Raw genomic sequence first — 12545 nt, 5'->3', positions numbered from 1 at the left:
TTTACAGAACATGTGGTTTATTTTAGCATTTTACCTCTATGGCGGGTGTCTTTTTGCTCTCCAACTCTTTTGTCTACCCCTTATTTTTTGCTGATTATACATCTCTTTTGTCCAGATGTTACAGGAACGGCACAGTTCATCTAAATTCAATTCACTTACAGTTATATATCACAAAATCACAACAACAGTCGCCTCGAGGTGCAATACTATATGTGTTGCTGAAGGAATGACAAGACTGAGAGAATTTTACCTGATGTATGAATTCTGAAAGAGCTGTCAGCTTATTACTGATTGTCATAATATTACTGATAACATGACAATTTAAAGCAGGTCATAATGACCTTCAGACCATCAGATAATGCTTCAGTGCTTTCCATAGTCAGTCTTCCACTTTACTAGTAATGTTCAACAATACTATTGAGAATACAAGTATCAGGTGAGACGCATAGCCTCTAACAGCATTTTGGCTGAAATAAACCAGCTGAAAATATCAAAAACTCAGCTACTAATGATAGAGTTTTCAATAGAGTGTGAGAATTAGCATTACCTAATAATAATCAGAACAACATAATACGCTTTTCTATCAATATTATTTAATGGTAATCAGCACAAGAAGAACATTTAATGTTCTCTTCTGTATTTTCTTATTCTCACCGTCAACCATCACACTAATCATTCTGTGCATAGCTTCCTGTCAATCTGTTATCATATATTGATCTGCAGAGTAATGTTTGCAGAGATGCTTGAAGACACGTGCATTCTTGCAATGTATACCCCATGAAAACGCTAATATGATCTGGATTCAAGTTAGAAAGTCAGGTTAGACTTAGAGCCGTATGCCACTGGTCAGTCCCTATATCAAACTAAAGGTGATAACAAAGAAAAAATTTATACATATTATTTATCAAGGTGGTTTACCATAATCAGCAGATGTATGCATTATAAAAATAGTTTCTGGCCAGAAAACAGTAAAACAGTTGCACTGAGGAGCTTCATTTGCATAGCGGTTTCGTAATGACGGTAAAATAAGTGTGTATGTGTGCTTTCACATCACAAAAATGGAGAAAAACCTTTGGGTGATATACTACAGCTTCGCAAGTCAGACAGAGCAAATGGTGATAGTAATCTATACTTCCTAGTAACTGCAAACAGGATGACAGATGCAAGAACATTTCTACGTGTGCTACTAAGAAAACTGAGAAACGAGGTGACAGTCAATTGACTTGTGGACTGAGAAAATATATAAGGTGAATGAAAACTTATATATGGGGTGAATGAAAACTTTTCATGCAAATAAGTAAACAATAAATAGAACTTTGTGTCTCCTATTAGAGAAAGAAAGTACTTTTGGAACTTGACCTGTTGTCTTAAAGCAACCTAAAGCGAGAAGTAAACACGTGTGTAACTTTTTTCTTTTCGTGTAATGAGATCATAAGATTCAGGCATGACATTGTCCTCATTAAATACAAAATCACACCTTCTCAATACTTAAATTTAAGTAAATAAACAGTATTGAACACAGACATTGAATATTTTTAAAGAAGTAGGTCAAGAAAAACAGGGTGTTCAAGAACTGAGTGCATCAACTTTTGTGTGTTAAAACAACATAAAACATATATGAGCTCAGACTAAATTTTAACAAAGGGTGTGCTGTTTGCATCATGTTAATGAGAACAGCACATGCTAGCATAACAGCCCCAACAAAAGCTCCATCTTAATACAGTGTAGTTTTATTGTTCTATCACATTTTTTATTCTAATTTATACTGGCTGCTAATAAAGTGCTGTAAAATAAGCATCAGCTGCCACCATAATAATTCTGAATGTACTGTATGATTTCCCGTTAATCCCTTATCATATATGTTGGTGGATCTGTGTACCACAAGTTCATAGCATATCTCTTACCATCGGAGTGTTTGCAGAAATGCTTTCTTGAAGTCATATGCATTGGTGCACATGTGCAGATTTTTATCTTCTATCCTGGTTAAAACATCAGACAGCATAATTAAATTAAAAATATGTTGCCTTGCCTGACCTTGCCTGATATCATCAGCACTCCTGCCATTTTACATCATTACTTGTTTTTTTTTCCCTGTCATGTTGCTTTATCACCAGAAAATGATCTCTTCTATTTTTATTTTTATTTTTTTTTCACTTATTTTTTCACTTATTTAAATGATTAAGAAACTATTATTTCTTTCCAAAATAATACACTGGAGCATAAGGCTGATGTTTTTCTACTCGACCAGATTCAGTTTTTGACACAATCATTATGCTTATATCTAAACTCAACAGTGCCTTTAAAAGCTGCTAGCTGTTTTTTCCACCTGTAATGTGTAATCGTTTATCATGACAGAAAGCAAGGACTTGTTTTAAATTTGCAGGTTAGGTTGTTTCTAATGCCAGTAGTCTGTATAATCACCAGTCATTTATATTTTATACTGTATCCAAGACTTCTGTAAGGTGATCACTCCTCATCATTTATATGCTTTTTACCACATTGTCATAAACATTAATTTAGTTTTGTCTTGCATCAGCTGTGGGGTATTGAAATTGCAGACTTACATGCCATGGGAAGGCTGGCTTTCTCCCTGTGTACAGGACCTTGAAATAAAATCCAACATACAAACACATGATTCAACATACAAACTTTTCACATAGCAGCTCAGTATTTCTTTTTCCTGGTAAGGCCATCATTATTGTAAAAATATTTTTGTTCTATGGCTCCAGAATTCCTCCTATAAACTCCCTGCAGTATTAATGTTGGTAGTGATGGTTATTGTGCTGTTTTCTGACAGAACATTTTAAAGCAAATAAAATAACTGTCTGTGCCACAATAATAACAGTCCAAGAAACGAATGATCAATATAGTATTTTCTTTAAGTTTCATTTTATTTTTCAGTGAAACATATTTTAGTTTTATCAATTCCTCAGGAATGAAGTGCTAAAAGAAATCTTTAAAGCAATGCATACAAATCAACTGAAATAGAATAAAATAAAGCTCTGGAGAGTCTGATAAAGTTGTGAATGTGGTTCACAGCCACATCATTTGAATATGCAAATAACGCAACTTCTCTCGCTGTTACGAGGAGGTATTTAAAGGCTGAACCTGCCAGTGAAGTTACCCACTGCTCTTCAGTAGCTCAGCCTGACTTTGATCTCATCATGTTTACTCACTGTAACCTGGCAGTACTGATAGTTGTACTGACTCTTCATGATAAAGGTAATTCTCTTTTCATAGTGCATATGTGATGTCATGCATGGTGACATTATAAATGATGTCAAAACGGAGACCGTGCAAGGTTAAGATTTTGATTTAATAGAATATGACACAACCCCCCATCCTGCTCCCACTCACGCAGTTCACACTGGAGAAATCATCGGTGGCCATGAGGCCGTGGCACACAGCAGGCCATACATGGTGCTTTTGGAGATGCACAGACCAGGTGGACAGAAAGCCCACTGTGATGGCTTCCTTGTGAATGAGCATTTTGTGGTGACTGCTGCCCACTGCCAAGCTGAGTAAGTTTAACAGTTTATGTTTACCTAAAGGGAATTATGTGAACCGATAAATTGTCTTATCCAAACACCAAGCTTAAGTTACTCTCTGAGACTGAGATCTTTGTTTCATGGTGGCTTCATAAGTTTGGTCATAAATTAGTATTGAAAAACTTTTCTTTTGTTGTATATTGTATCACCTAAATCAGCGGTCCCCAACCTTTTTTGATCCACGGACCGGTTTATGTCCGACATATTCTCACGGACCGGCCTTTAAGGTGTTGCTGATAAATACAACAAAATAAAACCAGAATTTTCACACCCAAGCCTCAACTCTCCTGGCCCGGTACTAAACGACTGGCCTGGGGCTTGGGGACAGCTAACTTAAATGTCTGAAAATTGTTTACACTTATTTTATTTCAGGTCCTACAGAGTCTTTCTGGGACTTCATAATTACAACAAGCAGAATGACGTACAGCATGTGAATGTGCCTGGGGAAAATGCATTTCCACAGAAAGACTATGATCAAGCTGAATTCAAAAATGACATAATGCTTCTGAAGGTAAAATAAACGAAAATAATATTTAATAACAGACTTTACAGTGTTATCATCCTAAATGTGGTTTCTTATCATTTTTGTTCAATTGAACAAAACAGCATTAAATAACATTTTTATCTCTCTTTGTTCCTGAAGTTGAGTACCAAGGCAGTATTAAACAAGAATGTGAAACCTATTGATCTCGCAGACCGTGATGATAGATCGCTGCCAAAATCATGCATAGTCTCTGGTTGGGGAAGTACAGAAAACAGCAAACACCCATCTCCCAAACTTTTGGAAGTCAATGTAACCCTGGTTAAAAATGAGATGTGTGTTAAGGAAAATAAGTACTGCTCAAAGGACAAGGGTGGCCCAGGTCAAGTAAGTGTTTTTTATTAAACCTTTACTATAAATAAATTAATTTATTAATTAACAAGTTTGGTAAATAATGATAATCAGCTTACTGTTGTGATTACACTTAGTTATGGTCCAGTAACTACATAATGTATTGTATGCTTGTATTTCCAGGGAGACTCTGGTGGCCCATTAGTCTGTGAAGATGGAAAGGCATATGGGGTGGTGTCCGCCAGCAAGCTAAACCCAGATAAATCAGCAATTTATAGTTACACTAAGATACCTGACAACCGAGACTGGATTGACTGCATTATGAAACATAATTAAGATAAAATAAACCATGTAAAACTTAGCAGATCAAACCCCAGTATTAGAATTTGTGCTTGGGTTTAGCTTGAAAAACAAGTGATGCAATACTGCGTTAAAATTAGATAAGTGAGTTGTTTTGGTAGATATGCATCAAAAAAACTTAAAAAAAAAAAAAACAACTTAAAAAACAACAACAACACAAAACAAACATACATTAAGTTGCACATTAGTTACACTTAAGTAGAATCTGAACTTTTACTATATACTCAATGCTGTTTATTAAATGAGATGCTGATGTTAGATACTGCATTACCTGATTTGTTTTGTTTTTAAAAAGGTCTGTACTTTAAAGATTCTTGTTTCTTTTAGATTCAGGATGAGTTGTTTGACAGATGTTATTAAAATTTTGCATTTTCACAGTTTTTCTGTTATTCCAACTGACTTCTTTTCATCATCCATCAGCCAGTCTTATATCATTATGTCATATTAATGGCATAAAACTACAGTAAATACATTAGAATTACAAATTAATTGGAATTTAGAAATTCTGATTTCATTATCGATATTACTTATTGTTTTGGTTCCCATATCAATTCTCATTGACTTTATATTGGCTGCAGGTGTGAATGGATTGTCTGTCTCTACAACAGTGGTCTTCTTAAAAGTGGACATCTGTATAAAAAGCTTTAGACATGTTTTCTTTTAGTGAAGCTGAAGTACGAGTACTTTATAATATGCCTGGATTATCTAATCATTAGTCAATTAAATGGCTAATTTCACTTACACTGACTGAGTCTCCTAACAAGACATTAGTCTATGTTTATTAAGCTTCTGCAGAAAGAACAGTCAGCACACAAAGAAGCAAATGCATCAGCCACTGAATCTGCCTGTCTTTGTCACAATTGTGCTGTACACAGACATATACACTGCATGCTGGCTACACAGCGGATCACACAAACCTGTCAGGCACAGCTTGGGTTTCCAGTGCGTTCAGCATAGGTACTACAAAATGCTTAAGATAAGATAAGCTAAGATAACCTTTATTAGTCCCACACATGGGAAATTTGTTTTGTCACAGCAGGAAGTGAACAGTGCAAAAGTTATATAGCAAAATTAGAATACAATAAGAATAAAATACTGTACACAACTGTACAGAATAGAATAAAATAAAATACTATATACAGTAGAATAAATAGAATAAAATATACAATAGGATAAAAATAGAATGCAAATGCTTTATACAACTGAGTAAAAATACAACTTTGTCAGAAAAAGAGTATTGCACTTAGTGTTATTGCACATGTGTGGATGTGTGTGTTAGATCAGTTGGAGTCTTTGTTGTGGAGTCTGACCTGCGAAATCTCTCCGTCCCACACTGTGGGTGCCGCAGCCTGCCACTGAAGGAGCTGCTGAGTGCTCTCACAGTCTCCTGCATGGGGTGGGAGATGTTGTCCATCAGGGATGACAGCTTAGCCACCATTCGCCTGTCACTCACCACCTCCACTGGGTTGTTGTTTGTTGTTCAGATGAACAGCAAGGTACCTGTAGCTGTCCACAGCCTCAATGTCCATACCTTGGATGTTCAGTGGTTGCAGTGGAGGATTTTTGTGCCTACGGAAGTCTACCACCAGCTCGTTGGTTTTACTGGTGTTGATCTGGAGGTAGTTCAGCTGGCACCAGTCCACAAAGTCTTGGGTCAGTCCTCTGTACTCCTTGTCGTCCCCATCAGTGATGAGGCCGACTATTGCAGAGTCATCAGAGAACTTCTGCAGGAAGCACTGGGTGGAGTAGTGGGAGAAGTCTGCAGTGTAGATGGTGAAGAGGAACGAAGCCAGAACCGTTCCCTGCGGGGCCCCCGTACTGCAGACGACCCTGTCCGACACACAGCCCTGAGTCCTCACATACTGTGGTCGGTCTGTGAGGTAGTCCAAAATCCAAGTAGTGAGGTGATGGTCCACTCCAGAGTTCTCCAGCTTGTCTTTCAGGACCAAGGGAAGAATAGTGTTGAAGGCACTGGAAAAATCAAAGAACATGATTCTCACAGTGCTTCCAGGGGTCTCCAGGTGAGCAAGGGAACGATGTAGGAGGTGAATGACGGCATCATCCCTGATGGCAGCTTCCCATCCAAGTTGGGTATTGGGTGGGATTGGATGTGTTCAGGCCACCAACTCCCTTTTCTATGACTCCCTCTATGGTCAGTCTACCTTGCTGTAGCCAACATACACAGCATAGTAGCAAAGCACAGCTTAGCATATGTTGAAAACATGCAGTTCTTTGAATCTTTGGGCTGAAGGAAGGACAATACTCGGTGTATAAATGCTCAATCAACAATCATTTATTTCCATACAATTCAACAGTCAGAGCATTACAACGTCCGGACGGGAGAGATGCCTGCAGAGGTTCGACAGCATGTCTCAAAATGGTAGCAACTTTCACAGACTTTTATAGCTAGTCACAGCCCCCCTCTTTGTCATAAAAGCTGCATCTTCACATGTTTTTCTAATTCTTAGCGAGACTGGCTCCTGACCTTGCCTCCCTGTCTTTCTGTGTGAAGTAGGAAGGGGGGTTAAAGAATGTGGTTTTATCTCTTCTGCCCAGACACCTAGTCTCCCTCTTATGGCCTTCTTCACATGATTCAGCAATAAAACATCTCAAGAGAACAGTGTCAGACATTCACAGCTGATCAAGGATACAGAGTAATGCACATCTTGTCTAATGAACTACAAATGATTATGTTTCTTTTATTCAAGAGTAAAATAAAGACTAAACTACATACATAGCACACCATTAGAACTAAAGGATAATATATGGCCTACAGCTGTTAAGCTAATTTACTACATTGACTACTGGTCATAAAATGGCATATGTTTAACTACTAGTCTCAACATTCCCTCTTTGATCTCTTTTCTCAAAGTGATCACTTACTAAATCATATTGCGTTTCATCTATCTATGCCACACTAAATGAATGTTGGGGTTAGAAAATAATAAAAGTTAACTTCAGTGGACAACTCACAACTATCCCTTTTACGATTCATTATTATCTGTTACATATAGTGTTGCACTATATGTGGCTGAAGCTTGGAAGGTATAGCAGCTCATCTACTAATTGGAAGGTTGGTGGTTTGAACCCTGCCTGCTCCATTCTGTATGCCAAATATCCTTAGGACAAGATATTAATACCAATTTGCTCGTAGATGCATTCATTGGAGTATGAATGTGTATGAGTATGAAAAGTAGAAAAGTGCTAAATAAGAAATTAGAACATCTCCCAGAACAGCCAGAGCTATCATAAACACTCTAAAGTGTCCACAAGAGGTCTCTCTCCACCATAAGAAGGTATCTATCTGTGCATATTGTACAGTACATGGATACCTATAACAGCATTGACTACATGACTATCAACTATTGTGAAGATCATATTACCTTAGTAATATTAGTGTTTGTTAGATGTAATTGGGCTGCACTCTGGACAGGTCCCAGTCTGGCTCAGGATATTTGTGGTCATTCACTTTCTGGTCTTTTCACAAGTTTTGGTTTTTTTGTTGTTGTTTTTTGCAAGAATATATCAGGTTGTTAAACTGACTCCTCTTAAAGTTTTTCCTTTCCATTGGAAAGGTTTATTTTGTTATATCTTGTTATTTTTCAAACTGAACTGCATCTCAGGAAAGTGTGACACAGCTTGAAGAAGACAGCGGGTGAACCAAAGTCTGTGCTAACTAGCTTTACCTAATGTTAACCAGAATTGCACATAAGTACTATCAGCTATCATAATAATCCATTCCATGATTATTATCTGGTTCAAAACATAACAAAGTCTTCTTCAAACAGTGGTGTTTTATCTGTCTCTTGCACTTCTCTGTTTTCTTATTTACGTCTGTGAAGGTTCTCAGTCATCCAGGTCATCGTAGTCTAAGGAGCTTGGAAAGGAAAGCATCTTGACTTCTTTAAGTTGCTTGAAGACGTTTCTCTTCTCATCCGAGAAGCTTCTTCAGATATAAGGGTCAAATGGTGGAGAGTCCCTCGAAAGACTGTTTCGAGGATGCCAATGTTCACATTTTGGACAGAGAAGATAGATGATTTGAAAGAGGAGTGAAAGAAGCCATTTATGTCCACTGTGAGCGACCATCTTTGAACAGAGGCGGTGGCTTACGACACCAACTGTCTGCCATCTATAATCCAGTTTTGAGATCCTTCTCAGATGTCTTAACGCCCACTCACATATGGGCCATCTGACCTCAGGAAATCACAGGATAGGGTGGGGCTAGGTTTCACAAAGAGCTCCCCCGAAACCCTGGCTGATTGAGACCCACACCCGTTTTCACACCTTGGCTCATATGATTAGGTAGAGGATCATCAGGGTATCCTTTTGTCCCTCTATGGGGGGAAACGCCCACTGGGTTTAAATCTGGGACTCTCCACCATTTGACCCTTAGAACTGAAAAAGCTTCTCGGATGAGAGGTGAAATGTCTTCAAGCAACTTAAAGAAGTCTAGACACTTTTCTTTCCAAGCTCCTTAGTCTTTTCTTATTTACATTGCTAGATTACACTTACACATTGCATGTGTTCTTCCTGACATTGACTGCTAGCAGCACTGGCGTGACCTGTCTACCACGAACCTCAACATTTTGAATGTACAAGGCTTCCTGTTAATCAGTTATCACATGTCACAATCTGGTTGAACTGTGTACCATAAGTTCTCTCTCTTCATCACAGTAATGTTGAATAGATGCTTTCATTAAGACATGTGCACTGTTTACTTGGTTCTGCTGAGCTGACACCACCTGTTGTCTGGTGGAGGGTCATTTGCACGATGCCTCCCTCTCTCTTAGAACATCTTAGACTCCCCCAGGTGGGGGGCCTATTCGCAAACACAAGGAGAACATGCAAACTCCACATGCAAGGCTCTGGCTAAATAGTAGATTAAAACACAGGAATGTGAGACAACAGTGCTTTTGTTCTGCATTTTATCCTTTATCTAACTTTTATCACACATTGTAATCAATGCAACGTGGGGTTCTTAAGGATACTCTGACACATGAATGGGAGTAGCCTGATCCACAACCTTTTAATTGGTAGACCTATGGCTGCCATTGGAGGGGCTGGAACAGAGTGGTGAAGATAAAAATATATCAGCTGTCAAATGTGGTCATTTTACCATAATCAACATTTGGGTGCATTCTACAAAACCAGGTACTCACCAGAAAACTACAAAATAGAATAAATGACCTGGTGGTCTGAGGAACCATTAATTTTCAGTAGCAAATAATTTGCATAATGAATGACCCCTTCTTGCAACCCAGTTTTACAGCAAAATGTTTAATAGATATGCTGGTGTCCATTTCACGGCAACCAATGCGTGAAATGGACCACCAACGCACCGACGGCTGAGGGCATCAGCCACTGGCAGGGAGTGTGGTGGTTGTAGACCTGGCCGCCACACCTGGGGGGGGGACTGAGATGTTCCCAGAGAGGCGGAGGTCCCGTAAGCATGCTGTGTTACTGCGTTACTAAACCGTGATTTTGTTTGTGAGAGTGTTTCATGACAATGATGTGCGTGCGATGTCCGTGGCTGCAACAGACGTATGTAGATCAACAACGGATAATATGGAGTGTGTGACAGAGTACAACCATGTAGTGTTAAAAGCATGGAACTACTGACATTCCTTCAATTTTTACTCCGTAAAAAGTGACAAAAACATTAGTATCCCTACTGTGGGAAGAAAAAGTAAACTTCAAATCTGAGCAAGCACCTAGCAAGCCGCTACAGGAATGTGAAAGTCACAGAGAAACCCGTGGATCCCCCCACTGACATGACCACTGCAGCACCGGGGAACTCCCCAAATGCTCTGCTCCTGCTGAACAGGTGAAAAATAGATTTAAGAGCGACAGGACTTAGTACTGCTGCTTAGAGCTTTAGTTTTTGCTGTGTTTTATGTTTATCTATTTGAAACAGTGAGTGTAAGCATGTAAGCATGTAAACTTCTGAACCATAGCTATACTGTAGATGTTTATGTAATCCAGCATTAGATTCAGGTGCTGCAATCTCCCAATGACATTTGTAACAACACCTTTACAATTTGAATTATAAATCTAATATATAAAAGTTGCAACTGTTGAATGCTTTTGGTGCATGATTAAAAAAAAGATCAACTCAAAACTGAGAGATATCTCACAGCAATTTTACAACATCAGACAGGGGACACAGTTTATAACAGTAATCTAAACTTCATCTTATAAACAGGATGCCAGACGGAAGAACATTTCAGCACATGTCGCCAAGACAGACACACAAGACTGATGCTCAAACTGTATTTAAGTTGATAGCTAATGCGTCAAAAAACTATATAAGCTTAGGTATAAATCACAGTATATTGCGCTAACAGCCCACAATAGCATCTAAGTCATGTCATTTGTTATAATAACATGTTTTTCATTATATTTTGAGCTATGTTAACATGTGGGCTTGCACTAGAGAATGTGACTCCATCCCAAACTGGGCAGCTCTACGTATTTCTTTGGTACACTCAAACCAGGGACAGTGGCAGTGACAGAGTTTTTTTCCTGCATTATGGATTCTGAAATGGGCTGCCATTCATTCCCGATTGCTACTTTTTCACCGAGATGTTGACTGCTCACAGCAGATAAAAATAAGACTCAGCCCATCAAGAAATGTCCAGGTGCTCTTGATGAACAGTCTGCCAACATGAAGCTGAAAGAATCAAAGTCATCTTGATGCAGAGAACTTTTAATGTTCTCTAGTACTTTTGACCTTTCTTGCTGAAAGGACTGTAGTGAAATGAGTGTCAGCTGTCAGTTCTTGTTAATCTGTTATCATATATATGGATCTGTGTACTAAATGTCTCATTAACTACATATCTTTTTTCCTGCAGTGTTCCTGCAGTGTTTGCTGATATGCTTTTTGAAGCCATGTGCACCACTTATTGCAGCCTACACCGATTGCATGTCATCAGGTTTGCCTTCAAAATACCGAACAGTAAACAATAAATAAATTAAGAACGACTTCAGTCTATATAAAACTGAATTAATTAAATTAAATATGAGCACCGTATAAGAACATCAAAACTGCATGCAAGCAAGAGTCAGCCACAAATCTCATTCTAATGAACAAAACATTTTAATTTCCTATTAGATATGTTGGTAGATCCTACAGCTTTATGCCATTTTTCTATAATGTTTTTGGAAGTCTGGAAGTCTTGTATGCCACTGGTTGAATACAGCAGAGATGTAAAGAAGAAAAAAAGCCACAAAACAAATATGGATAAATATATACTTATAAAGCTGATTTAGCATAGTCAGCATTTGGGTACATTATTAAAAAAAACAAACAAACAAACAGATTCTGACCAGAAATCTGCAAAAGTAAAATGAGTTGATGTACTTTGGCTAGTGAATGTAGGTTTCTACATTTGGCCTTGTGGCATGTGGTCACCTGCTCAACCGCTGAGATAAACCAAAACCCATGCAATACTGATTTTGAGCAGAAAATCATATGTCTAGTGAGGTCTTTGTGGCTGTAAAGCAAGCCATAAACATTGAGCAACGTTGAGTAGAGAAGTCAGCGGAAAAAGTGATAGTAATCTATGCTTCCTGATAACTGCAAAAAAAATTAAAAGATTACAGAAGAACATTTCAATATGTGTAACTAAGACAGAGAAATACGCAAGACTGAGAAAAAAAGTGAACTTCAACTGACTCATTAACAGGAAAAAACAAACAAACCCCAAAACTGTGTGAACTTGGATTTAAAAATTGCATCTCTTTTTCTGTCTATGAACAGTGTTTTCTTCTGATTTCTTGAAGTATTCCACAATATGATTTCCACA

At 38.1% G+C, this 12545-nt stretch overlaps 1 protein-coding gene across 1 annotated transcript; it reads left to right on the top strand.

Moving 5' to 3' along the window:
* Positions 1 to 3124: 3124 nt before the first annotated feature.
* LOC121814385 (granzyme B(G,H)-like) lies at positions 3125 to 5120 on the top strand. Its single transcript, XM_042220090.1, has 5 exons — positions 3125 to 3222; positions 3362 to 3521; positions 3921 to 4059; positions 4192 to 4416; positions 4564 to 5120. The coding sequence occupies exons 1-5, from the start codon at positions 3165 to 3167 to the stop codon at positions 4714 to 4716; spliced, it is 735 nt and encodes a 244-aa protein (XP_042076024.1). The 5' UTR covers positions 3125 to 3164; the 3' UTR covers positions 4717 to 5120.
* Positions 5121 to 12545: the final 7425 nt, after the last annotated feature.

This window comes from Haplochromis burtoni, unplaced genomic scaffold (assembly GCF_018398535.1).
Source record: "Haplochromis burtoni strain Fernald_Lab_line unplaced genomic scaffold, NCSU_Asbu1 Contig_42, whole genome shotgun sequence".
NCBI lineage: Eukaryota > Metazoa > Chordata > Actinopteri > Cichliformes > Cichlidae > Haplochromis > Haplochromis burtoni.
Note: the sequence above shows the minus strand (reverse complement) of the source record. Positions and strands in the feature narration are given on the sequence as shown.

Bases quoted from the DNA above. Each gene is read 5' to 3' on its own strand.
- LOC121814385 (XM_042220090.1), top strand. From the start codon at position 3,165: ATGTTTACTCACTGTAACCTGGCAGTACTGATAGTTGTACTGACTCTT. The intron at 3,223-3,361 runs GTAATTCTCTTT...CCACTCACGCAG, and splicing joins ACTGACTCTTCATGATAAAG to TTCACACTGGAGAAATCATC. The intron at 4,060-4,191 runs GTAAAATAAACG...TTGTTCCTGAAG, and splicing joins ATGACATAATGCTTCTGAAG to TTGAGTACCAAGGCAGTATT.